The sequence below is a fragment of the Schistocerca nitens genome, chromosome 1 (genome assembly GCF_023898315.1).
Source record: "Schistocerca nitens isolate TAMUIC-IGC-003100 chromosome 1, iqSchNite1.1, whole genome shotgun sequence".
Classification (NCBI taxonomy): Eukaryota; Metazoa; Arthropoda; class Insecta; order Orthoptera; family Acrididae; genus Schistocerca; species Schistocerca nitens.
Window position 1 is genome coordinate 672,653,013 of NC_064614.1, and position 25,934 is coordinate 672,678,946.

The 25,934-nt window shown below is 40.6% G+C and overlaps 1 protein-coding gene across 1 annotated transcript in view; it reads left to right on the forward strand.

Moving 5' to 3' along the window:
* LOC126236764 (DNA repair protein RAD51 homolog 1) overlaps window positions 1–25,934 on the forward strand; it is an 80,525-nt gene that overhangs the window by 53,894 nt on the left and 697 nt on the right. The window contains exons 5-6 of the mRNA XM_049946328.1: window positions 2,855–2,984; window positions 6,776–6,897. Coding sequence (XP_049802285.1) covers window positions 2,855–2,984; window positions 6,776–6,897 — 252 coding nt within the window. The remainder of the gene's footprint in view (window positions 1–2,854; window positions 2,985–6,775; window positions 6,898–25,934) is intronic.

The window sequence follows — 25,934 nt, forward strand, 5'->3', positions numbered from 1 at the left end:
CTAACTAACTATCTCCAAATGACAATATGTTAACTGAAATAGCAACAGTGAACTGCAAATAAAAAAAGAGAATCAGTAAACAAATGCATAGCAACTGAAATACCAAAATGTAAAACAAAAATGCTATGAATCTGCGCACCATATAAAAAATTAAAAAAATTGCAAAAGAGGAAGATGCAATAGGCAGTGACTTAAGTTGGTTTACCTAATAGCTTTATAATTAGAAAATAGCAAAATTATCAGTACTGTTTTAAGGATATCAGTTCACTGTTAAAGTGGATTTCCAAAGTTCAAAAATTCTTGAGGGAGTGAAATTTTCTGATTGGAGTAGTTTATAGACTACACAGTTATTTTAGTGAAAATTTGCATATTTAGAAACAGAAAAATCAGGGCTATAAAACTGTGGTACTAAATTCTGGAAATAATTACTTTTAAGATTTTAGTGCCACAGAAAACAAACATTTTGAAATATGATGTCCTCTGAAAAAATGTAGACGGCTTTTAAATGAGCTGCACCCATCTAGAAACAAACTTTGTTTATATCATCAAAAGTATCACCTTCCCATGGTTTACATATACAGTAAATCACTAATATTTCTTTAAATAAAATATTTCCATATAATCTAACTATACTGTAGTCATTGGTAACCAGGAAATGAGAGTGTGTTCAATAAGGAATGTAACACTTCTTTTGTAGGCCGGTTCTTTTGGAAAAATGCAGAATGTATTGTGAGACATCATGGAGTATTCCTGCTTCAACCCCTATAGTTTCATAAAGTTCTGATTAGTGACGGTGCTATATGTTGTCTTCAAAATGGTTTCTGTAACGGAGGTATGTTCCAGGCAGAGAGATGTCATCGAGTTTCTTTTGGCAGTAGAAAACCAGGGGATCACAGGTATTTATAGGTGTTTGCACAATGTCTACGGAGAGACATGGGAGTGAACAAAAGAATGGCGAGTCATTAGGTGAGCCATCTGTCATCATCACAATTAGGTCGCAGAAACCTGTCCAATCTTCCCATGTGCCAGCTGGCCACACACAGCTGTGACTCCTGCAATGTTCGAACAAGCGGACACTTTCTTCACGGTGATTGACAGATCAAAATCAAACACCTTGCTGCACAACTGGACGTGTCTGTTGGTAGGGCTGATAGACTCATCCACCAGCTGGGATGCTCAAAGGTGTGTGCCCACTGGGTTCCTTGACAACTAACGGAAGATCATAAGGAGCTACGAAGGATCATCCGTACACGCTTGCTTGTGCATTATGAGGCTGATTGTAGTTATTTTTTTCGAACATCGTCACTGGCGATGAAACATTGGTTCATCACTTTGAAGCAGAACGTACGTGTTAGATATGTGTTACGCGTCGAGCGGCGTGTGACCTTGATTGGGACTTAGAATTTTTCGCTGCCTCTGCTACAGCGTCCTATATATTTACTTAGCTCGTGTTGCAGAAAATGTGGTTTTGCTACTTCCGGTTGCGCAAGATAAGAGCTGATAAGGACTGGCCCGCCGCGCTGCTCGCGCGTTAGAGTCAGTCTTCCAGCAGCAGCCGACAGTGCAACAACATGAGCTCTAGTATTACTAGGCTTGTGTTGCACAAAAATATATAGGTTAGGCAACTTAGGTTATGCGATTGATCCTTATCAGTACTGTTATCGTGCGTTGTTCGCGCGGTACTGTTAGGATTGTATTAGTTAGAGTTGGAGCTCCTTGTGTAGCAGTATGTTATAAATTAAATATTTATAACCTCAATAAAATCAAACCTCAAAGTCCTTCTCAGACACACAGCTGTAGGCCATCCTATGAAATGGCCTTTGAAGAAAAAGTTCAAAACCGCAACCTCAGCTGGTAAGGTCATGGCGACTCTTCTGGGACTCGGAAGGGGTTATTCTGTCTGATGTGCTTCCTCGTGGTGCAATGATCAACTCTGAAGTGTATTGCGGTACCCTCAGGAAATTGAAGAAGCAACTTCAGCATGTTTGTTGTCACAAAGATGCAAACTAACTTCTCCTTTTCCATGACAATGGAAGGCCTCACACAGGTCTGTGCACCCAGGAGGAGCTCACAAAACTTCATTGGACACATTCCAAATTCCACCTGTTTGGCCCAATGAAGGATGCATCCCGCGGGAAGCCATATGTGAAGGTGGGGAGATTGATGAAGGAAGACATTGCTTCCATCAGCCAGTAGAGTGGTACTGTACATGTCAAGTCATTATAAACATCAGCACATTCATCTTTAGACTCCTAAGAAGTTTCTGTATTAGTATTATGATGGAAAGTCTATAGTGGAATACAGGTATAGGAGGAGTAAAGTAAAAACTCACTGAATTGAATTGTTGGGTACTGTCAACAGGTATATGAACAAGACGGAGAACATTGTTAGCTTTCAAACAAATCCTTTATCAGAGTACACACACACACACACACACACACACACACACACACACACACACACACCTGCATTTTCCTGGATGACTACATTGTGCCAGCACAGCAGCTTGAATGGGGAGAGGAGAGAAAGTATGCAACAAATAGGCGGGAGGTTTGGGGAAGAGTAGGTGACAGCTAGTTGGCAGCAGATATGCACTTATCAGTGATTCAATGTGTCATCTACACAGTGAGTTGTTACCTTTACTCATTCCATTATTTACAACTCCGTATGAAAATGATGAGGGTCCAAGCACTTTGCTTGTGGTCAGTCTTTCCAAAACATATGCAAGATTTTGCTGCAGCATACCAGAACTTATTTGTTTCATTCGTCTTTTGTGTGTGAAACAGGTTCATTTGTAAAACTGTATTGTTACTAGTGTGTTGTGAGAAATGTTCCTTTGTTTTTTTCTTTGTAGGTATGCACTCTTGGTTGTGGACAGTGCCACAGCCCTGTACCGTACCGATTACTCAGGACGAGGAGAGCTCTCGGCAAGGCAAATGCACCTAGCACGTTTCCTGCGTATGTTGTTACGGCTTGCTGATGAGGTATGCAGTTGATCTTCACTTTTCTCTGAAATCAGTTGATTTGCTCTTAATGTAAGTAACCATTGTTGTAATTTCTGTATTAAGATGCCTCCTGTCTGTAGTCTAAAGCTCTATCATAGATATGATTCTTGGTGTTGCAGTTTTCACAAATGGTGGTGTAGGTTTGTTAAATTTTTAGAAATTAAGATTGAAGAAACTTGAAACAGAATTTAATAGATGTGTGCAGAAGGTAAAATGTGTGACAAAACATTTAATTCTAAAATCTTGTACTAATAGATAAAAGAAAGAAATAATAAAGATTGGCTTTTGCCATTCTAGAAAACTCCAAAAATAGGTTAAAATTGACAGCAAGGTTGACAAGAACTTACATTCATGAGATGCAGGTCACACTAGTATTGTAAAAATGTTTTAAATTAGAGCGCAGTAGTTCTAGCATTTAGAAAAATAGGTTGCTTCTTCAAGAGGGATGAAGTAGTAAATATTGAGGAATTTAGATGAAAAAGGGTGGGTGGTCATTGGAAGAACAACCTGTGACACAAAGGAAAATTTAACAGTGTGGCAATTCAGACATCTTATTTAATAAGCACTGTGTAAACTTCAGTTCAGAGATCATAGAATGGACAGAGTTAGAAGTAATGATGGGTTAAAAGGAGAGAGAAAATGAAAAGTGGAAAGAATAATAGAAGTAAATAAATAAATAAAGTTGGTGGAAGGGGATTGCACACATTGTGAGAGGGGAGGCGAGAGAGTAAATAATAAATTAGAGACGTAAAAATTGCAGTATAGGAATATTGTACAGTTTGATGACATTTGTGTCTAACTCTGATATCGACACACCATTGACTATCACTTTCCAGCTTATCAATCACAAAGTTATTTTAATTTAAGTATATGAGCACATTTTTTCATTGCATGTTCTGTTATATAGGGATGAACACTAAACTGGCAGAATAGGTGAGCAGACAGAGAATTACTACAGTTGAGTCAGCAAGTTGATCCCTGACAGTTCCAGTCGGCTAGATGTGACAGCTTTGTGTGCTTGCCACAACCAGTCATGTAACACGATTTTGTAAATGTATCTGTGACAGTGCCTCAGGTTGTCACAGCTCTATAGATGGCTGTTGTTTTTGCATGCAGCCATTTGAGCTTTGCAGCTAAAAGCTGGCAACAGTGATGCAAGCTGTCAGGGATCTTCTTACGCCACCTGGACTGTAATTATTGCAAGATCCTTTTCGACTGTGTGACATTCTCAAATTACTTTCTCTTGCTCAGGATTCCTACCCCTGTAATAATTCTTGCAGTAAAACCTGCTCCATGTAACTTCCACTACTGCCTGCCCAGACTCATCACTGGCAAACTGTACAGCATTAAAGCAGGGCTACTCATGTTGCTTGTAATTTGCATAAAATAATTTTTTTGATTGACAGATGTCAGTAACAGGGGATGGCATTGCCAGCTACTCTCCACTCTCCATATTGTATAACCTGCTTCTGCTGAGAAGACACTCACTGCCAGTACCTTCAAAACAGACAACACAGCGATCAGGTGGAGCCCAAGAGATTGGCTGACATCTGCCCGCTATGAGTTAACTTGTTAAATCATCAATCACAAAGTTATTTTAATTTAAGTATATCAGCGTATGTTTTCACTGCTTGTTCTGTTACATAGGGATGAACACCAAACTGGCAGAATACATGAATGGAGAAAGAACTACCTGCTTTGGTGGTGTCCCATTCCCCCATTGTAGAGCTTGCTCTACAGTATGTCACAAGAGGTTTGAATGCTTGTTATATTACAAGGGCCAGTTGGGTCCTCTCACCAAGCACTAATTTCACTAAATTCTGTAGATTGTAACTTGCTCTCCAGCGTGTTCTACCATCACTCCAACTTCCTGTGTTTACCACTGTTAGCCTAATCCCATCCCCTTCATCTGACATATTGGCATTTGTTATAATATTGTCTCATTTTATTATTTAATTATCACTGTCACCTACCATTATGTGTGTGTGTGTCCTTCCTAATATCTTCATTTCAATGCATTATTCTTTCCACTTTTCATTTTCTCTTTGTCTTTTAATTTAATTTTATTTCTCACTCTGCCTGTCATTTCCAAACTGAAATTGGCTCAGTTCTAATTAATGTACCATCTATGACATCTTACTCTCCATAGAATGATTCCATTCAACTTTGCCTCCCGCTCTTCTCATAATAAGAGGATGCTTCTAAGCCTGTGTCACTGAACCTCTGCAATTGGTGTTTCTCTTTTTTCCCTTAGGAAGGAACCTAAGATATGATACGTCAGGCACATTGTGATCTGTTTTCATGTGTTTTTAACAGCAGTACTGGGGTGGTGCTTTTTGAAGAAGGTAGTTAGATGATAAAACTCATTGCTTATGTTCTGGATTTATGTAACTGCATGTTTTTTACAGCGTAGGATCCCTTGGTCTACTGCCCCCACTCCCCATCTTTAACCAACCCCCTCCCAAACACACACACACACACACACACACACACACACACACACACACACGTTCCTGAAATCAATAAGGTAACTCATGGTTTTCTAGATTTTTTGGGTTAGAGTTCATTTTCCTACATTGATCCAGTGGTTTTCCTCTTGGCTGAAGGATATTATGTATAGCGGAAAAATTGTTGACAAAATGTTCTGTGAAAGTTCAAATCAGAACTCTGATTCTTGATCTAATAGCAATTGTGAGATGGAAGCTTCAACACGGTCATGCTTTGTGCAGAAATTAAATTTAATTCTGAGTTTACTACACCCGCAATTGTAGGAATTATTTCAGTTGTGTCAGTCTGTACAGAGAATGTAAGCTGCATACACAAAGGCAGGCAATACAGTTATGTAACCGTACGTGTTCTTGTCACCTTTGAATGGAATTTAGCCTCTCTCCTCCGACGGCACTTAATGAGCTTTGTATTACAAGCTCAACTGTGGTATGAATATTTAGTACCCAGAGGACCCTAAGTACATCAAAATCGATAAATGAACACTGCAACAGACAAGATCAAATCTTCTTCATCCAGTGAGGTGGTTGATGTAATTCTTTAACTATCTTGCTAGTCTTGTGACTTTTTTCAGCTATGCAAGGATTAGCTTGTATAATGTACCAGCACACACTTTTAATAAGGACTGATCTTCCTTAAATAATATAGTGCAATTACACAAAATTTGTGTGAAACAGCCTCTGTGGTATTACACAAAATTATGGACTTGTGATTCTAGCAGTAGCGTGTCAAGAAGATTGTGTAGTGTACAAACTCCATATTTCATGTTTACAGTAAGTGACAAATGCTTGGCAAGATTAACCGGTAATGTTGCGATCAAGCAACACAGAAATCAAGTCCAGTAAAAATATAAAAAAGCATGAGTCTCAAATGGACTGTCATATGGGAGACAGCTTGCTTTAAATGCTGTGGAACTCCCCGTAGTGAAAGAGTTTAAGCACAGGAGCTAGTGTAGAAGCAGCACTAAGTCTTTTCTACAGTACTAGAAAATTATCTGATTATCTGGCTGTAAATGTTTTCTCTAAAGCACTGACAGAAAATCTGCTGCTGGAAACTTATAAAAACAGTGCTTTTGTCACTTTCTGTCTCCTGTTGGTTTTGATAGTCATGTTGTTATTAGTATATTAATAAGAGATCTAACATTTGTGCTGTCCATTTATTATTGTTATCTTTAAAGCTAAATTTCAAATTTAACAAAACCATGAATGTGCACCCATCATGGATAAAATCCAAGCTTATTGTTATCTTGTTGTTTTATTACACAGTTTGGGGTTGCTGTTGTTATAACCAATCAAGTTGTAGCACAAGTCGACGGTGCTGCTTTATTTGCTGCTGATCCAAAGAAGCCTATTGGTGGCAACATCATGGCTCATGCTTCAACCACTAGGTAAGTTGTAAACAGATTACCTAACTACAGGAAGGTTTAATTGATTATTTTTGAATGAAAATTAAGTTGCTGAAGTCATCTATGTCACATTAAAGAATAATCAGAGAGTAAGTTTTATTGGCAATTTAAGGTGCAACTGCACTGCAGTCACAAGAAGGTCATAACTCTTAGAGAGAGATGACAACAGTGCAGACACTTAATTGTGGGTTGTGAAAACATGCAAGAAGATCATTGTATCCATTGTGAATTGCATTAAGCTGTACAGATCCTGATGACTGCATAGGATCTGTTGGTGCTATCACCAGTATGTTTGTATTGTTTTAAGTGTAATTATAAAGACAGTGCTCATGGCATGGGTGTGAGTCAGGTGGTTCATTGAAGGATGGAACAATATGTAAGCTGTGGAATGCAGTGTGAAAAAATTGTGGTAAGAGGTGAATCAGTCTGTGTTGAAGAAAAGATGGTGAAGGCCAACATACAGATAACCATGTTGGCTCCATGTGCATTTTAGACCAATTTTCTGGATGCTGCCAGATGAACAGAAGTTTGACAAGGCCTACAAATGTCGTTCTGGATCTCACAGTCATTAATAGAAGAGTGCACCAAGTAATGATTAAAAAAGAGAAGAACTGTTGTTATCTCACTGCTATGTTGAATGTGATGAGCATTTAAATGACTTTGCCTGGTGTGATTTTCTTTTTTATTAGACCTGAAAGTTTTCCTTGCTAGCAAGAGAGTGCAGAATGACTAACCTGTAAACATGCTGTTGCCAGTTGCATGTCATTGTATGAAATTTCAAACTTTGGTACTGGATAAAACAATTTTGTGTCTCATGTGGACAGATCTCTTAACACAAGTGACACGTTCAAACATAGTTAATGATTTGTATTTCAGGTTGCAGTGAAGTACTTTATTCCATAACATTTTTTGTTGTTTTAATTGGCCAATGGAACTTACTTTCTGGACATTGTGTGTATATTACTAATAGTATGGATAATAATTGTTTTGTAAATAATGGTGTAGAGTTTAGAATGCTGTATGTGGTTCTGGATACCATTACCAAATAAACAAAATAAGTGATAATATATGGAGAATTCATAAATATGCAATTCCCATCTGTGCTTTTGGAGGAAAAAAGAAGAGTTCTACACTGAAACAAGAAGAGTTCTAAACTGCTCCTCAATCTACAAATTTGTCTTCACATTTGGTTAACTCGTGGTAGGTCTATAATGGCTACATAAGAAAAAACTTCATACATGTGTGCATTAATTATCAGCAGTTTTGATTACATGCAGTTCTGGTTTAAGGGGAGACAGTGGCAGCCTTGCACTGATATTTTTGCAAATCCAAATCTTTGCCATTTTTTGTTCGATCTCATTGACATTTTGCACACTTATGTATAGAGATCTAATACAATTTTTTTAAAAAAATTCAGAGTTTTTAATAACAATCTAAATCAGTGAGATAATTTTGAATTTTTTATTGTGTTATTATTTTAAGGTACACTTTTTCATATTTCGAGGCAAATTTGGCAATTTTTTTTAATGGTAAAATAATCTACACTAATAGGTGTACAATTAAGTGCAGCAACTTTTTGGTAAATTAATGCTATTATTTTCTGTGATATTTTGGATTCGAACATTTTTTACAAGTAAACTTTTGAATATATTATCAACCACAAAACTGTGTATAATATCTCGATTAAAATTTTGTTCCACTTAAATATTGCTTCAAAGTAAAAGAATAGGTGTGCCAGATTTAATTGCAATCCTTCCAGTAGTTTCTGATATGTGTGTTCCTGAAAGCAGAAAACCTTAAGTTGCAGAAAAATCATTTTAAAGTTTGTATTAAAAAAAAAAAAAAAAAAAAAAAAACACTATCATACCTTAGCTAAAACTGCCCATATCCATATTCCATTTCTTCCTCATCATCTTCTACAGCTCTTTTAGCTTCTCTGCTCCTTTGCCTAGCAATTTTTTGTATGTTCTGGACTGAAGTTTCCACCTTCGTGATTCTTACTTATCGATGATCTGCAGTATCTGCTCAGTGAAGACTCTAGGTGTAAAACCCAACTTGCTGAGGATGTGAAGTCTTGCCACTTTCCCATCATTAAACACTGCTGCAGCTTCCAAAGCAGAAATCATCTCCACCAAATTGGAAACGAACACGGTCTTTGGACATCTTTTCCAAATGAGAGCATTGAAACTTTCATTTGGGTTCTGTGTTTTCCCATGCAGACATTTTTCTAGCAGTTCTGGTGAAGCCAGTGCTCTAAAAGTTGGTTTAATGGCCATTGAAACCTCATAAGGAAGGTTATTTTTGTGGGTATAAGCTTCCCCACTTACCTTACTTTTCAAAAATTTGCACCATTCATTAGAACAGAGGCCATGTTGAAGTGTAGTGTCTGTCGACAAGTAATGAAACCAAATGGCCCATACTGCTTTCCTCATACTGTCCAAGCTTGTGAGGTTACTTCTAATTGCAGCACCATAATAGACTTGTAGGCTGTCAGTTCTCCTCTTTGTTAGTCTGTTTTTACCTCCCAGTGGCTTCCCATCCTCTAGTAGCTTGCCTTTATTGTCTGCAACAAGTCGTCGGAGTCGTCCACCCATCCTCTTCTGAATGTGGCCTCAGCACTCCAGTTTCTCAATAGTGCAATCTTTTCCACAGGGCTGACTTTCAATTACATTCTTGAAAGCACTAGAGTCTCCATCTCCTAAATACTGTACGTATCTTACTCCATACTTTTGCTAAGATCTATGGAAAACGAATTTCATACCTGCAGCTTCCATCCCACCACTGGAGCCTGCATAATTTCTGCTACAAACAGCTTTATGGGCTTCTTGCCATTCTGTTTCTTTACCTGCGTCAATATATTTCTTGTGCAAGGAACATGCAGAACAATATTTAGACATCACCTCTCAGTCACTAATGATTGTTGAAACTCCATGCAGTGAAGTATGCCCCCTCTTCATCCAGAAACTGTCACAGGAAATTGCTATATCATTGCTATTAGTTGCTTCGCAACTTGAATTGCCCCCAGGACTGCCATTTTCATGCTCTCTTCACTTACTTCTGCAACTGCATTGAGGAGAGCAGTATTCATTGCAGAAAATTTTAGGGGAGGACCAGGCATGTTTATAGTACCACATAAAAGGTTTCCACCATCTCTTCCAATCCCTATACAACTTAGTCCATAAGCAAATCTCATATTGGCTTCATAGATTACCTTTGATGTCTTGAATGGTCTGTCAGCATCACAGTTTTGACACAAAATGTGCAATGTGGAAACCAAACCTTCTCTCTTTCCATCATCAACCAAATCCACATTTCCTCCACAAACAGAGCATTGCACAGGCTTTTCTAAGTGCTTCGGCCGCCATTTCCAGATCCACAATTCTGAAACCTGTATTTCTGTCATGATTTGTTTCTTCTGACACAATCCCTGTCCCAAGTTTTATTTTAGATGCACTTGGAGACAAGCTAATGTTTGCATCTGCAGGCCCAACCCTAACCTCAATGTCAGTTTTTCACTTTATATTGGAAATATGGGACTTACTATATTTTTTAAATACTTTACCAGGCCTAGGCATTGTAAAAAGGGATCGACAGATTCAACCTTGCACAAACAATGGCACAATAAATCAAGCGTCACTCGAATTCCACTGAACAGCACAAAAATTGTTTACAACACTCCACAGCCTTCTATACTGCACTGATTGAACCAGAAAATGGCTCCCCAGCCTTCTTTACAACACTGCTGTTATGTATACAAAAAATCACAGCCTTCTAAAGCTATATTTTATTAGTTCACAGGCCAAATTCTGCAATAAAATTTTTCCTCCATTGGCGCATTACACTGCTTAGGGTTTTAATTTTTTTTATGCCATTTGTAGTTTGAATTTCAAGGAAAAAATTTGTGATAATAATCTCAATTATATTTACCATTAAATAAGCAAATAAAAATAATTTGTAAATTTTTCATTCTTTCTGCCACTGTCTCCCTTTAAAGTGCATGCTTAGTACAGTAGTTGTGTCATTAGTTACCGTGAGCACAAACGACATGTACATTGGCCAGACAAATGTGTGATTCCTGAAGAGGGGCATTCAAAGAAAACTTGAGTTTGATTTCAACAGCCTTTTCAGTAGTTGCAGGGGCAACAGTCCGGATGATTGACTGATCTGGCCTTGTAACACTAACCAAAACGGCCTTGCTGTGCTGGTACTGCGAACGGCTGAAAGCAAGGGGAAACTACAGCCGTAATTTTTCCTGAGAGCATGCAGCTTTACTGTATGGTTAAATGATGATGGTTGAAGTAGAGAGGATATAAAATGTAGACTGGCAAATGCAAGGAAAGCGTTTTTGAAGAAGAGAAATTTGTTAACATCGAGTATAGATTTAAGTGTCAGGAAGTCGTTTCTGAAAGTATTTGTGTGGAGTGTAACCATGTATGGAAGTGAAACGTGGATGATAAATAGTTTAGAGAAGAAGAGAATAGAAGCTTTCGAAATGTGATGTTACAGAAGAATGCTGAAAATTAGATGGTTAGATCACATAACTAATGAGGAGGTATTGAATAGAATTGGAGAGAAGAGAAATTTGTGGCACAACTTGACTAAAAGAAGGGAACAGTTGGTAGGACATATTCTGAGGCATCAAGGGATCACCAATTTAGTATTGGAGGACAGCGTGGAGGGTAAAAATCGTAGAGGGAGACCAAGAGATGAACACGCTAAACAGATTCAGAAGGATGTAGGTTGCAGTAGGTACTGGGAGATGAAGAAGCTTGCACAGGATAGTGTAGCATGGAGAGCTGCATCAAATCAGTCTCTGGACTGAAGACTACAACAACAACAACAACAACATCATCTCAGGAGCCTGTGTGAGAAATATATTTTCAGAATGAAGGGTAATAGACTGTGGATATTTCAAGGAGAAATAGTGGGTATGAAAATGAAGTTCATTAGGAAAGAAGTAGAAATTTTGATACACTGTGAGAAAGGAGAGAATATCACTGACATTTAGCATGTTAAGGGACTTGGTGAATTTGCTGGAGTGCACAGTAGACAACTTAATGAGAGTAAGTTTCAGTTGATGGCTGAGGAAACAATGCTTCATTCAGGAGCTGAAATTAAAGATAAATCTCTCTGTGACTTCAAAGTTGTATTGAGGACTTCAAACTTCAGTTTTGCTTTCATGATTTAAAAAAGCAATATGATGCAACTGTGTCAGATGAAATCCCAGCAGAAGAATTTAAAATTAAATAGAATCAAATTGTGACTGAAAAAGGATACCCACTGAAGCAGCTTTTAACTTGAATGAATCTGGCTAGCCGGCCGTGGTGGCCGAGCGGTTCTAGGCGCTACAGTCTGTAATCACGCGATTGCTACGGTCGCAGGTTCGAATCCTGCCTCGGGCATGGATGTGTGTGATGTCCTTAGGTTAGTTAGGTTTAAGTAGTTCTAAGTTCTAGGGGACCGATGACCTCAGAAGTTAGGTCCCATAGTGCTCAGAGCCATTTCAATTTGGCTAATCCTGCCGACAAATATTCATTTCTATTGATGAAGAAACTTTTGGGTCATTCCTTGTCAAGTGTCCCAGTTTAGAAGATGCTCCCAGCTCGACCATCTTCAGTTTTGATGAAATTTGTACAGGATGTATCTGAGGACCCTACATGAAGTTATGCAAAGTTTCAGGCTCACCTGTAACTTGGTTCAGGTGCTAGAGCCATTTTTGTGTAGACCACTTTTACAGAGATCGAAAAGTCGTGAAGAAATCATCAAGTTTGGCATTCCACTGTTCCTAATGTAAGAGAGCTAGACTCTTGCCTCTGGGTATAGTGATACAACTTTGTGTGCTCTACACACAAATGTTGCAAGTAGAGTTCAGAAAGCAATGCATTTGAATAATCTCAGTTCAAAGTGGGCAACAAATCATGTCGTGAGAAATTTACCCCATAGTTTAATGAGGTATAAGTAGTGGAGGAAGTGCGGTATGGACCTGGTCTTTTGCCAAACTACTGTCTGTCTGGATGCTTAGTATATCACAAATTTTGGCCTGTTTTGTGTGTTTAATTACTGTGCTATCATCCTGTAAATTTGCTAAAAAACATGAATGTATCAAAATATACCCATGTTCAAAGTCACGTATCTCAAAATGGACACCTACCACATTACATTCATTAACACCATTCAACAGAGCACATTTAATTCTATTAGAAAAACTTATTTTCATTTTGGTGTCTCTTTGGGTAAGGTGCAAAAAATTCGCCTAAACTATTGACATTTGTGCTAATTCGGAAAATCCTTGCGTTGGTCCATGGTGGCTATGCCACTACCAATCTCAAGACTGGTAATCCCATCGCCAAGGGGCCAAGCCCGATAGCCATGCAGGGTCAGCCACGGGTGGGTTTCTTTACTGCAGGTTCCCAAGCCGTTTTTGGGTCTCACTGTGGTTCCCAAGGCATAATACAGACTTCTTCAATTGTTAAAGGTTTTAAATTTTTTGCTGATGTCCAAAACTATTGCTTCTGGCAAACTGTATTGAGACACTGTGTCCATTCACAAAACGTTTCTCATGATCAATTTTTGCATCTTCAATAATTTCTTTTTTAATATAAATAAATTCAATGCCATTCTCCACCAGGGTTTCGACTACCTCTTGTCGTGCCCTGAAATCAGAAATGTCCTGCCCACTATCCTTCCCACCGCTCCCACAGTGATATTCTGCTGTCCACTGAACCTACACAATATATTCGTCCATCCCTACACAAGCCCTGCTCCCAACCCCTTACCTCATGGCTCATAATCCTGTAATAGACCTAGATGCGAGGCCTGTCCCATACACCCTTCCACCACTACCACCACCCACTTCAGTCCGGTCACAAACATTGCCTATCCCATCAATGGCAGGGCTATCTGTGAAACTAGTCATGTGATCTACAAGCTAAGCTGCAACCAGTGTGCTGCATTCTATGTGGGCATGACAACCAACAAGTTGCTTGTCCGTGCGAATGGTCACCGACAAACTATGGCCAAGAAATAAGTGGACCACCCTGTTGCTGAGCATGCTGCCAAACATGACATCATTCATTTCAGTGACTGCTTTGCAGTCTGTGCTATATGTATTCTTCCCACCAATAGCAACTTTCCTGAATTGCACAGGTGGGAACAGTGTTCCCGTAACCCTCCTGGCCTCAACCTTCGTTACGTTATTGTCCTCACCCATTCAGCCCCTTCTCTGTTCCTATTCCAGCACTACACAGCCCTCATTCCACCATTGCACTCAGTCTTTGTACTTTTCTCTTTTTCTGCTACCCCTCCCCTCATCACCCCCCCCCCCACCTCTCCCCTGCTCCCCGTCTACCTCCCGACTGCACATAGCTGCCCTACTCTCTCTTCACCTTGTCCCTGCATGCTCACCAGCAGCACTGCACTGTCCACTACCCCTCCCTTACGATCCCTCCCCCTCCCCACCCCACCCCAGCCTCCCTACCACCACCCAGTCACCACTCCCAACATGCACTGGTGCTGCTGCTTGCAGTGTGGCTTCAGTTGACCGAGACTGCAATCATGTGTGTGTGAGTTGTATTTGCATGAGTGTGTGACCATTGTCTATTTTTAACGACTGCCTTTCTGGCTGAAAGCTTTATTTGTGACAGTCTTTTTGTTGTGCCTACAAATGTCTCATCATCTCCGCTATATGGTGAGTGGCAACTTTCCTTTTCATAGCAATATGAAAATAATGAATAGCTTCTCACCATAAGGAGGAGACACTGAGAAACAGTTAGGCACATAAAAAGACTGATATATATTTTAGCTTGTGGCCAAAAGACCTACTCCAGAAATTGAAAACAACATACATTTACACAAGCACATCTCACACATACATGACCACTGTCTCTGCAGCCACAGTGGCAAGAGATCATGATCGTGTACCAGGTGTACCGGTATGAAATGAGCGTTAAGATATAAATGTGTCAGTAGGGAACATTTGTTGTGAACGAGCCTTAATTTTTTTTTGTTTGGTTGGTATGACATCTGTCAAAGATATTTAGTATACATTAAGTCATGGAACAAACATCATGTTTTCATCGTGTTAACAATGTCGAATTTTGTACAAGAAAGTGATGATTTGCAGAAAAAGTGCTGCAGAGTCACTTCGAATGCTTGTCGAGGCATATGGTGATCATGCTCTATCAGAAGCAAATGCAAAAGATGGTTTCAATTTTGATGTAAGAAATGAATAACGTGTAAGACCACCAAAAAAGTTCGAAGATGCTGAATTGCAAGCAATATTGGATGAAGATGATACTTTGAGTCAGAAGCAAATGGCAGCAATGCTAAATGTTTCACAACAAACAATTTCCGACCGTTTTAAAGCTATGGGAAAGATCCAAAAGTGTGTAAAATGGGTGCCACATGAATTGAATGAAAGACAGATGGAAAACTGAAAAACCATTTGTCAAATTTTGCTTCAAAGACATGAAAGAAAATCAATTTTGCATTGAATTGTTACTAGCGATGAAAAATGGATTTATTTTAAGAATCCTAAATGGGAAAAATCATGGGTTAATCTGGGACAACCATCAACATCGACTGCAAAACCAGATCGATTCGGCAAGAAGACAAAGCTCTGTGTTTAGCTTCTAAAACCCGGTGAAACTGTGAATACTAATCGCTACAGACAACAGATGATCAATTTGAACTATGCATTGATTGAAAAAAGACCAGAATGGGCCAGAAGACATGGCAAAGTAATGTTTTTACACGACAATGCACCTGCACACAAAGCAAAACTGGTTCAGGATAGAATCAAAACACTTGGCTGGGAGCTGCTACCCCACCCGCCATATTCACCACACTTGGCCTCTTCCGACTACCATTTGTTTTCATCAATGGGACACGCATTGGCTGAGGAACACTTTGATTCCTACGAAGAAGTCAAAAATTGGGTGCCTTGTTGGTTTGCTTCAAAAGACGAACATTTCTATTGGCATAGTGTCCACAAATCGCCAGAAAGGTGGTCAAAATGTATAGAAAGCAATGGTCAGTACTTTGAATAAAATGTTTTTACTTTTCAATTCAAAATTAGTGTTTCATTTTCACAAAAAAAACGCCCATTTCATACCGGTACACTTGTGAACATGTGTGTGTTTTCTACTTCAGAAGATTATCTTTTGGCCAAAAGGTAAAACGTATAGCAATCTTTTCGTTGCACATGTCTGCAACTCACCGTCTCCTCTATAAGGTGAGTAGCAATTGTTATGTGATAATTTGCAATCAACATTGTACCCTCGTTGTAGGGCAAAGCTGTTGTCGTTGTCTTTGTCTGTGGCCTGAAGTCTAGTTTGAAGTGGCTCCCCCATGTTAGTGTATCCTATACAAGCCTCTCCATCTCATAATAATTGCTGTAACATATGAACTTCTATACTGTATTCATCCCTTGGTCTGTCTCTACAGTTTCTATGCCTCACACTACTCTCCAATTCCGGAATACGCCTCAGAATATGTTCTATCAACCTACGCATTACTGTAGTCAAGTTGTGCCATGAATTTCTTTTCTCCCAATTTCGTTCAGTACCCTCTCATAGTTATATTATCTACCCATATAATCTTTAGCTATCTTCTGTAGCATAACATTTCAAAAGCTTGTGTCCTCATCTTGTCTGAAAAGCTTGTATTCTCATCTTGTCTGAACTGCTTATTGTCCATGTTTCATTTAAGTACAAGGCTACATTTCACGTGGGTTCAGAAAAGCCTTCCTAGCACCTAAATTTATATCTGATGTTAGCAAATTCTTCTTTTACAGACCCCCCCCCCCCCCCCCCCCCGGGTGGCACACAGTTTCTTCACAAGTTAATGCGTGGCGCATATGGGGCCCCAAGCTATTGTGGTCCATTCTCATTTCTCTGCATGCACTTCCTTTCCTGTGCCCCTCCCTCCTTGTCCTTGCTTCTTATCCTCTGCCCCTCCTTGTCCTCTAGCAGTGTTTTAAAATGATGTCAGCCTGGCTATTCACCTGGTTTCTTGTATTCCTTTTAGTTTTTGTTTCCCTTTTCATCCATCCTTTTTGGCGTTTTTGGTCCACATTTGGGGTTTGACCACCACTTCTAAATTTTCTCACCATGGTGTAAGCCTTTTGGGGGCAGAACTCCCTCCCTAGCATCTGTGGTATAAATATATCTTCCACTCTCCCTCCCATCTCTCTTTTCCCACCATAGACCTTCTCTGCCCTACTAGGTCACTAGCATATGTAGCCAGTCCATGTGATGGGGCTGTTATCTACCCATCTGGATGAGCCCCCTGACATCACAGCAATCAAACTTCTGGTACCCGAACTGTTGCCTTCCCGTTTGTGACAATCATTGGTTGCTTGTTATTCTGGGGCATCGGAACCCTCGGCAATGGCCACTGTTCCAGATGGCCCTTGCTGTGGCTAGATGTCGCCCGTGGGGGGAGCCCGTGATTGGAGTGGGTGGTATAAGGGTGGATGCTTTGCATATAAAATATACCAAGCTCCAAAAAGTTGTCCGTTCTTCTGTGGCCATCTCTTTGGTTGGTAATGGCTCATTTAATGCTGCTTTTATGACTGCAGCCTTCCCTTCCCAGGCTACATGACTGGAGGAGGGCCAGGCCTGTCAGCTTGGGGTGAAACACTTTCCCTGATACCTGGTCTGCACTAGGACTAACGCAGACATGTTCACCACCACGAAGCTGTTATTTTTATGGAAAATATCAAAGATAATTTTGGCGAAGTGGAGTCTCTCAGTAAGATACAGTTGGGTTTGCTATTGATCAAAACATCTTCTGCAGCCCTTTGTGCTTGTGACCATCTTGGCAGTGCCCCAGTGAACCGTACTCCTCACCAGTCTTTGAATACAGTTCAGGGAGTCATTTTTCATAAGAATCTCATCCTTCAAACTGATAAGGAACTCTGGGCCAGTTGGGAAAGACAGGGTGTACATTTTGATCAGTGTTATCAGAAATGTCTTAAGAACATTCGCACTGAAACTGGTGCCTTTATTCTGGCCTTTGAGAAGATACCCCCCGGGAGAAGGTCAAGGTTATGTGTATGTCCCGCCACCCATGAGGTGTTTTTGGTGCTTTTGTTTTGGGCACATGTCTTCCCAACTGTACGGCATACCATCTATGTGGTGAATGTGGGCACCCTTTCCATGAGGGGAGCCCCTGTGTTCTGCCACCCGTGTGGTGCTCAGTTTATAAGAAGGAAAGAAAGATCCAGGAGTATAAATAAGTCCATTGATCGTTTATCTCACACTGAGGTTCATCAGAAGTATGACTGACTTCACCCTGTGTTGAAGACATCCAACATTGCCTCTGTTACGTCCTTTTCCTCTCCTCCCTCCTCCTCATTCAGATCTGCCCCCTCTCCTCTCCCCCTCCTCTGCAATTCCCACACTCTCCCCTCTTGGTGCCGCACTCCCTCCTCGGCTGGAGAAGTGTCCCATTTCTTCAGTGCCCACTGCTGATGGGGATCCCCTCCAAGATTCCTCCCCATGGCATCCATGCACCCCTAGGTCGTCCACTCTCTTTCAGCTTTGGATCTTGCAGAAGTCTACTCTCCCTCCATGCCCTGCTCTCCTCGACCTATGAAAGAGACAAAGAAGAAACATGAGTCACAGGACAAGACCCCACAGTGCCCCAAGAGGCACCATCTCCCTCCTTGCAACCTGAGTCTAACCTATTTACGGCTGTCACTCCATCCTCGTTGGTGACAGATGGTGATCTGGTGGCGTGATTGGCTCCAGTCCGTTCACTTTCCATTTGGATCCCCATTGCATGCTTATTAGTGAATACTAAAGCCACCTCCTGGAGTTGCAATCCCTTATTTCATTTTACTCAGCATCTTGTGTCATTCTCCGAGAGTCTCATTGCACTGATACTCACCAACTCTTTGTGGGTTCCATGCTTTCGTTCGGAGCCAGGTCAGCCCTTTGAGGGCATCCAGTGGCATTTGCACTTTGGTCCATATGGACATAGTTAATATATCGCTCCCCCTTCATGTATCACATTGGAAGCAGTTACCATCCAGGGTCACTTGCACTTTGCGGTCACGATTTGCAGTCTCTATCTCCCTCCTGATAGGCCTCCTACACCCATTACCCTAACTGCCCTCCTTCAGCAACTCCCCTTTACCTTCCTACTCCGTGGGGATTTTTATGCCTACCACACTTCAGGGGGCAGTGCTTTTTTTCTAGTCAAGGATTCCTCATTGACCAATTTCTTATGGAACACAACCTGTATCTAATTAATGATGGTTCCCCTACTCATTTTAGTGCCAAATATGACATTTTCTCTGTCATTGATCTTTTGCTCACTTCCCGTCCTCTTCTTCCTTCCTTACTCTGGTCGCCACACAATGACCTTTGGGATAGTGATCACCTTTCATTGATTCTTATTCTCTTCCCACTCCTGATGTCCATGTTACCCCGTTGAGCTTTCCATCATGCTGATTGGCCTCTATATACCTCCCAGATCTTGTTTACACCTTCTCTGTCAAGTTTTATTGATGAAGTCATTTGTAATCTCTCCGATAAGATAATTCATGCTGCTGGCATTGCTGTTCCATGCTCAATGGGCCCCATTTGCCGCCATCCAGTTCCATGGTGGAGCATGGCCATGATCATAGTCGTGCATTACAACAATATTACCTTTAAACGGCTTCGCACCAAATCCTGTTACTTAATAAAACACAGCAAATGAGTGTGTTGGTTCGTCTGTCCCTTTGTCGTGGGCGTGGGCTATACTCTGCACCCTCCAAGATTGTCAGCGGCAGTCTTCTGTTTTGGCCCTTGCCCTTCCAGGTGGCCTATGTACGGATCCATGAGCCACTCGGAACACCTCGTAACCCATTTTGCGATGGCATCAGCACCAACCTCCTGTCCACACACCTTCCTCCTCCGGAAACAGCAAGCTGAGATCTTCTTCTGGCCCTCTCTTGTTCCCATGATTCAGCCCCTGCTCCTGATTCCATCCATAACCAACTGATTCAACTCCTCAATCCTCCATAACAGCAATATCTCTTCAAGGCATTTCCCAGTCATTGGAGAGTCAGCTTTGTGGTTCCTGTCATTAAGCTCGGGAAGAATCTGTCGTCCCTTGATAGTTATCATCCCATCAGTCTGACCAATGTCCTGTGCAAGTAACCTGAATGGATGGTGGCTCGTTAGCTCAGTTGGGTCCTCAAATCACAAGACCTTTTATCACGTTACTGATGCGGCTTTTGGGACGGGGCTGTGGCTGTGGCCACGGCCACCTACTCCCACCACGTGGTGTTCTTTTACTTCGAAATGAGGCACCCGCCATCCTGCAGTTGTGGACTCTTATCACAGTGGTCCATATTTTGCCAGACTGCTCATGCCTTTTGGCCCTTTGCACTGAATATTCTCTCCCACCTTCCTTCTCCTGGGAGTTAGCAGATGACCCTTACTTTTTTACATTTGTCCTCGGTTTTCTTTGCGAAAGTGGTTTGACCTTACAGGTATAAGTCCTTGAATTTCCCTCTGGAATTGGTGCGCCTCGGTTAGTGTTGGCATTAGCCTTGGTTCTGAAGGCCTTGGTCTTGTCTCTGCTCCGGCTTGGTTCTCACACCATTTTCCTCTTGGTGTTTGTGTGGTCTTTTGTGCTGTTTTGTTTCCCCTTTTCTTGGGTATTCTTCCCCTGATGTTTGTTCCCATTGTGTTGTGATCATAGTATGGTGTGGCGATTGGGAAGGGTCAGTGGGGGTGCTGGTGCTCCAATGCGCATAGTGTTTCTGGTGCCTTTCTCACTGTTCTCTGTTCTTTCCTCTTCCTGATGCCCTGATGTTCCTTTTACCTCTTTGCTTGCCCATTTTTCCTTCCACTTGACTGGACTGTCCTGTTTGCGTTGTACCTCCCTTGGTTTCTGCTTCCTTAGATTATAGGACTAATAATCTCATTGTTTGGTCCCCTTCCACAACCAACCATCTTTTTCAGAAATGCTTTCCTAACTATAATCAGTCTGCATTTTGTGTCCTACTACTTCAGCTATCATCAGTTATTTTTGTGCCCAAATAGTAAAACTGATCTGCTACTTTTAGTGTCTCATTTCCACATCTAATTCCCGCAGCATTGCCTGATTCAGAGTGACTGCATTTCATTACCCTTGTTTTACTTTCGTTCCTGCTCATCATATAGCCTCTTCTCAAAGTCTCCGTAATCACCTAATCTCTCAGACACACATGTGATATCACAAAGACACATTCAATAATTGACAACAGCATCCAAAACATAATATCAAGTAAACAAATGTTCATTGCCTTGTGCTGTTAAAATTAAATTTTGTATGGCACAAAGCAGGAGAACAACAGCTGTAAAACAAGACAAGAACACATGTAAAAGGGCTTTATATGAAATTTGTGAGCAGAAATTTATATTATCACTGCATTATAGATCAGCAGAAAGTGCCAGAACTGCTTATAACCTCACTATATAATGTCCAAAATGTAAAGCAAAATAGTTAAACATAAATATTTATATACTATGTGATCAAAAGTATTCGGACACCTGACTGAAAATGATTTCCAAGTTTGTGGTGCCCTCCACCGGTAATGCTGGAATTCAATATGGTGTTGGCCTTGATGACAGCTTCCACTCTAGCAGGCATACGTTCAATGAGGTGCTGGTAGGTTTCTTGGGAAATGGCAGCCCATTCTTCACGGAGTGCTGCACTGAGGAGAGGTATCGATGTTGGTTGGTGAGGCCTGGCACGAAGTTGGCATTCCAAAACATCCCAAAGGTGTTCTATAGGACTCGGGTCAAAACTCTGTGCAGGCCAATCCATTACGGGGATGTTATTGTTGTGTAACCATTCTGCCACATGCCGTGCATTATGAACAGGTGCTCGATCGTGTTGAAATATACAATTGCCATCCCCAAATTGCTTTTCAACAGTGGGAAACAAGAAGGTGCTTAAAACATCAATGTAGGCCTGTGCTGTGATAGTGCCACACAAAACAACTAGGGGTGCAAGGCCTCTCCATGAAAAACACGACCACACCGTAACACCATTGCTTCCGAATTTTACTGTCGCACTACACACGCTGGCAGATGACTTTCACCGGGCATTCGCCATACCCACACCCCGCCATCGGATTGCCACATTGTGTATCATGATTCATCACTCCACACAAGGTTTTTCCAGTTCAGTTGTCTAATGTTTATGCTCCTTACACCAAGTGAGGCGTCACTTGGCATTTACTTGTGTGATGTGAGCAGCTGCTTGACCATGAAATCCAAGTTTTCTCACCTCCCACCTAAATGTCATAGTACCTGCAGTGGATCCTGATGCAGTTTGGAATTTCTGTGTGATGGTCTGGATAGATGTCTGCCTATTACACATTATGACCCTTTTTGACTGTCGGCGGTCTCTGTCATCTAACAGATGAGGTCAGCCTGTAAGCTTCTGTGCTGTACATGTCCCTTCATGTTTCCATTTCACTATAACATCAGAAACAGAGGACCTAGGGACGTTTAGGAATGTGGAAATCTTGCGTACAGACTATGACGCAAGTGACACCCAATGATCTGACCACATTCGAAGTCCGCGAGTTTCGCGGAGTGCCCCATTCTGCTGTCTCATGATGTCTAATGACTACTGAGGTCACTGATATGGAGTACCTGGTAGTAGGTGGCAGCACAATGCACCTAATATCAAAAACATGTTTTTCGCGGTGTCCGGATACGTTTGACCGTATAGTGTATATTCTAGGCCACTGAAGATGCCTTGCAGATAATACAGGTGAAGCTTCCAGGGCAAGAAAAATTTGTTTTGTTCAGTTGTAACTATAGGGATCTAAAGTAATTGTTATGGACATAATATTACCCATTCCATTCAATTGTTCTTCCAAGTCATTTGCTGTCTACGATGGAATTGTAGTGTCATCACCAAAGTTTTTATTTCTTCTCCCTGAACTTTTAATTCCTTTTCCTAATTTCTTCTTTCTTTCTTTTACTACTTACTCAGTGTACAGATTGAATGACATTGGGGGTAGGCTACAACCGTGTCGTCTCACTCCCCTATTCAACTACTGCTTCCCTTTCATGTTCTTCTATTCTTGTAGCTGCAGTTTTCTTTCTGTACAAGCTGTTTATAACCTTTCACTCTCTGTATTTTATCCCTGCTACATTCAGAGTATTAGATTGTATTCCAGTCAATTTTGTTAAACGCTTTCTCTAAGTCTACAAATGGTTTAAATATAGGTTTGCCTTTCTGTATCTTCCAGAATAAGTTGGAGGGACAGTATTGCCATGAATGTTCCTACATTTCTCTGGAACCCAAACAAACCTCCTCTAGAGGTCAGCATTTTCCATTCTTCTGTAAATAATTTGTATCAGTATTTTGCAACGATGATTTGTAGACTGATAGCTTGGTAATACTTACACATGTCAGAACTTCATTTGTTATAGTTTAATTTTGTACTGCAACTCGTTTGCACAGGAGGGTGCGGTTTTAGAGTTATTCAAGAAAAGTGTACAAAAATGATATTAAATGTGTTCTATCTCAGAAACCATTCGGAATAGGGCATATGTCCATATGAAGTTTTTCGTATGTCCATATGAAGTTTTTCGTTCAGAATTGCTAATACTATCACCCCTCAAAGCTTGTACCTTTCCTCCAGACTCACCCTGTATATTCATTTCACCTTTCAGCTTTTCCTTATTTGCTTAGTACTGACTTGCCATCTGAACTCTTGATATTAAAACAGTTGCTGCTCTTTTCTCCAGAGGTCTCTTTAATCTACATTTCTCCTACATCTTCATCAAAGAATGCTTAAGTGAGCATATTGTAAATGAACTTGATAACCAGTGTTACCTTGGCCTGGAAGATGCTATTCTTGCATATTTCATACTATACTGATTGCAATTTTCTTGCCAATGCTTAAATGCCTGAGAAAGATCATACGCATCCACAAAGACATCAGCAAAATGTATATTCTTCACAGCAAAATGTTCCTGTCATGCATCAGTGTTAAATAGAGACTTTTGGGAAAGCCAGTTTCAATACTCTTTACCATATGAATCCGCTCCTAATTACCTCCTTTTATTCTGCTGCTCAATTCTTGTTTGAAAAAACATTTTTGGCCAGTTAATAACATGGGTTGATATGATGAGTGCACTGAAATAGAATCCAGTTCAAGACTTTCTACTGGGTAAAGAGAAATAGGAGACTTTCTTTCAGTGATATATTGATGTTTATGAGTGTTATTTTGATGAATATAAACTGTATGTAAAAAAAATTTCAAGCATGCTGACCAGATGTACTTCACAGTTCCCATTGGAATAAAATGTGCTCCGATCTCTTTTTTCCATGCTCTATATGTTTCATTTAACGAAGAAATTAGTTGCCAGCTGCATACCTGTTTCTGGATAGATTAATGAAAAGTAGTTGATTTCATTTGCAATTTTGCTACTCCCTTCTCTAGCTTCATAGAACATGTTTACAATTCTAATGGCTTGTAAAGTTTTACTAAAAGTGGGGAGAGGCACTTTTTCTTTCGCGAACTTCATGGTCACTGTGGCCCTAATTGTTTACTTCATTTGCAGTTTTGTTATCAGTTTGCACTTCAGTTCGAACAAGGTCATCATCTATTGTTGCTACATTTCATAGTCCAACTGATTGAGATTGTCACAGTTGATTTCTGGCAACGATGCAGACAGCAGCAGATCGTCAGTGTCATCGAATGTGTCTACAATATTGGTGGCATTTATTCCTTCAGTTGTGATTCCCACATGACGGAAACAGTTCTTGATGGCTTGTGCTGTGAACTGCCTCCAAACTTTGGTAATGCATCTGATTGCATCCATCAGTGTAATGGGATAATTATGTTTCTTCTCACTGCATTGTATCATTTTCAGTTATATGAGCTTATGGTAGTGACATGCCATAATCCTAATTACTCCATGGCCCATAAGCTGCAATAAGCTTGTCATTTTACAGGAGGAAATTCAAGGTTAATATTATCCAAATCAAAGAGTGTAGGATGTGCTAGACAGTTGTCAAGAAGAACCAGTATCTTCCTTTTATGAGTTCTAAGCTTCTGATCCCAACGCCTTATTTCAGCTTCAAAGAGTTCAGAGGTCATCCAATACTTTTTATTAGCATGCAGTGCACGGGCAGATTTTTTACATGCTTAAAATAACTAGAATTTTTTGATTTACCTATCACGAGCAATTTTTTCTTCCCAGTTCCATCTGTGTTAGCAGAAACCTGAACTGTTATTTGTTCTGTAGATAACTTGCCGTCAACATATTTTTCGCCCTTGAATTTCAGAGTTTGTCAGGTGTCAATGTAAAGAAAATGCCAGTGTCGTTTGCTATAAAGATGTCACAGTCTGCATCTTCTACACCAATTGTAGATCACACAGCAGTAAGCCGTTGTTGGATTGTGTTAGTATTCACACTGTTGGCTTCACCGCTCACTCTGTCAAAAGTAATGCCGTGACGTTGCTGGAATCTGTCAATACAGCGACTGCTGCACATAAATTCCTCATCTTTTAATTTCATGGCAAATTCTTCTGCTTTCACCATAAGGAGTGGTCCACTAAAGGGTACATTGATGCTTCTCTGCCGGCCAGGGCGGCCGAGCGGTTCTAGGCGCTACAGTCTGGAACCGCGCGACCGCTACGGTCGCAGGTTTGAATCATGCCTCGGGCATGGATGGGTGTGATGTCCTTAGGTTAGTTAGGTTTAAGTAGTTCTAAGTTCTAGGGGACTGATGACCTTAGAAGTTAAGTCCCATAGTGCTCAGAGCCATTTTTGGTGCTTCTCTGTTGCTTTAACCACCAAAGCAGCACTTCACCCATGTCATTCTGTTCAGCTTTTCATAATCAGCTTAGCTCCATTTTGTTCAAAAGCAGTAAAAGTTTTATTCTTGTTCTTCCAAATCATTAGGACTGTGAAATTTATAAGGCCAAATTGATGACACACATGAGCCTTTTTAGTTCCATTCTCAGTTACATAAATCACTTTCACTTTTTCCTCCAACATAAAAAC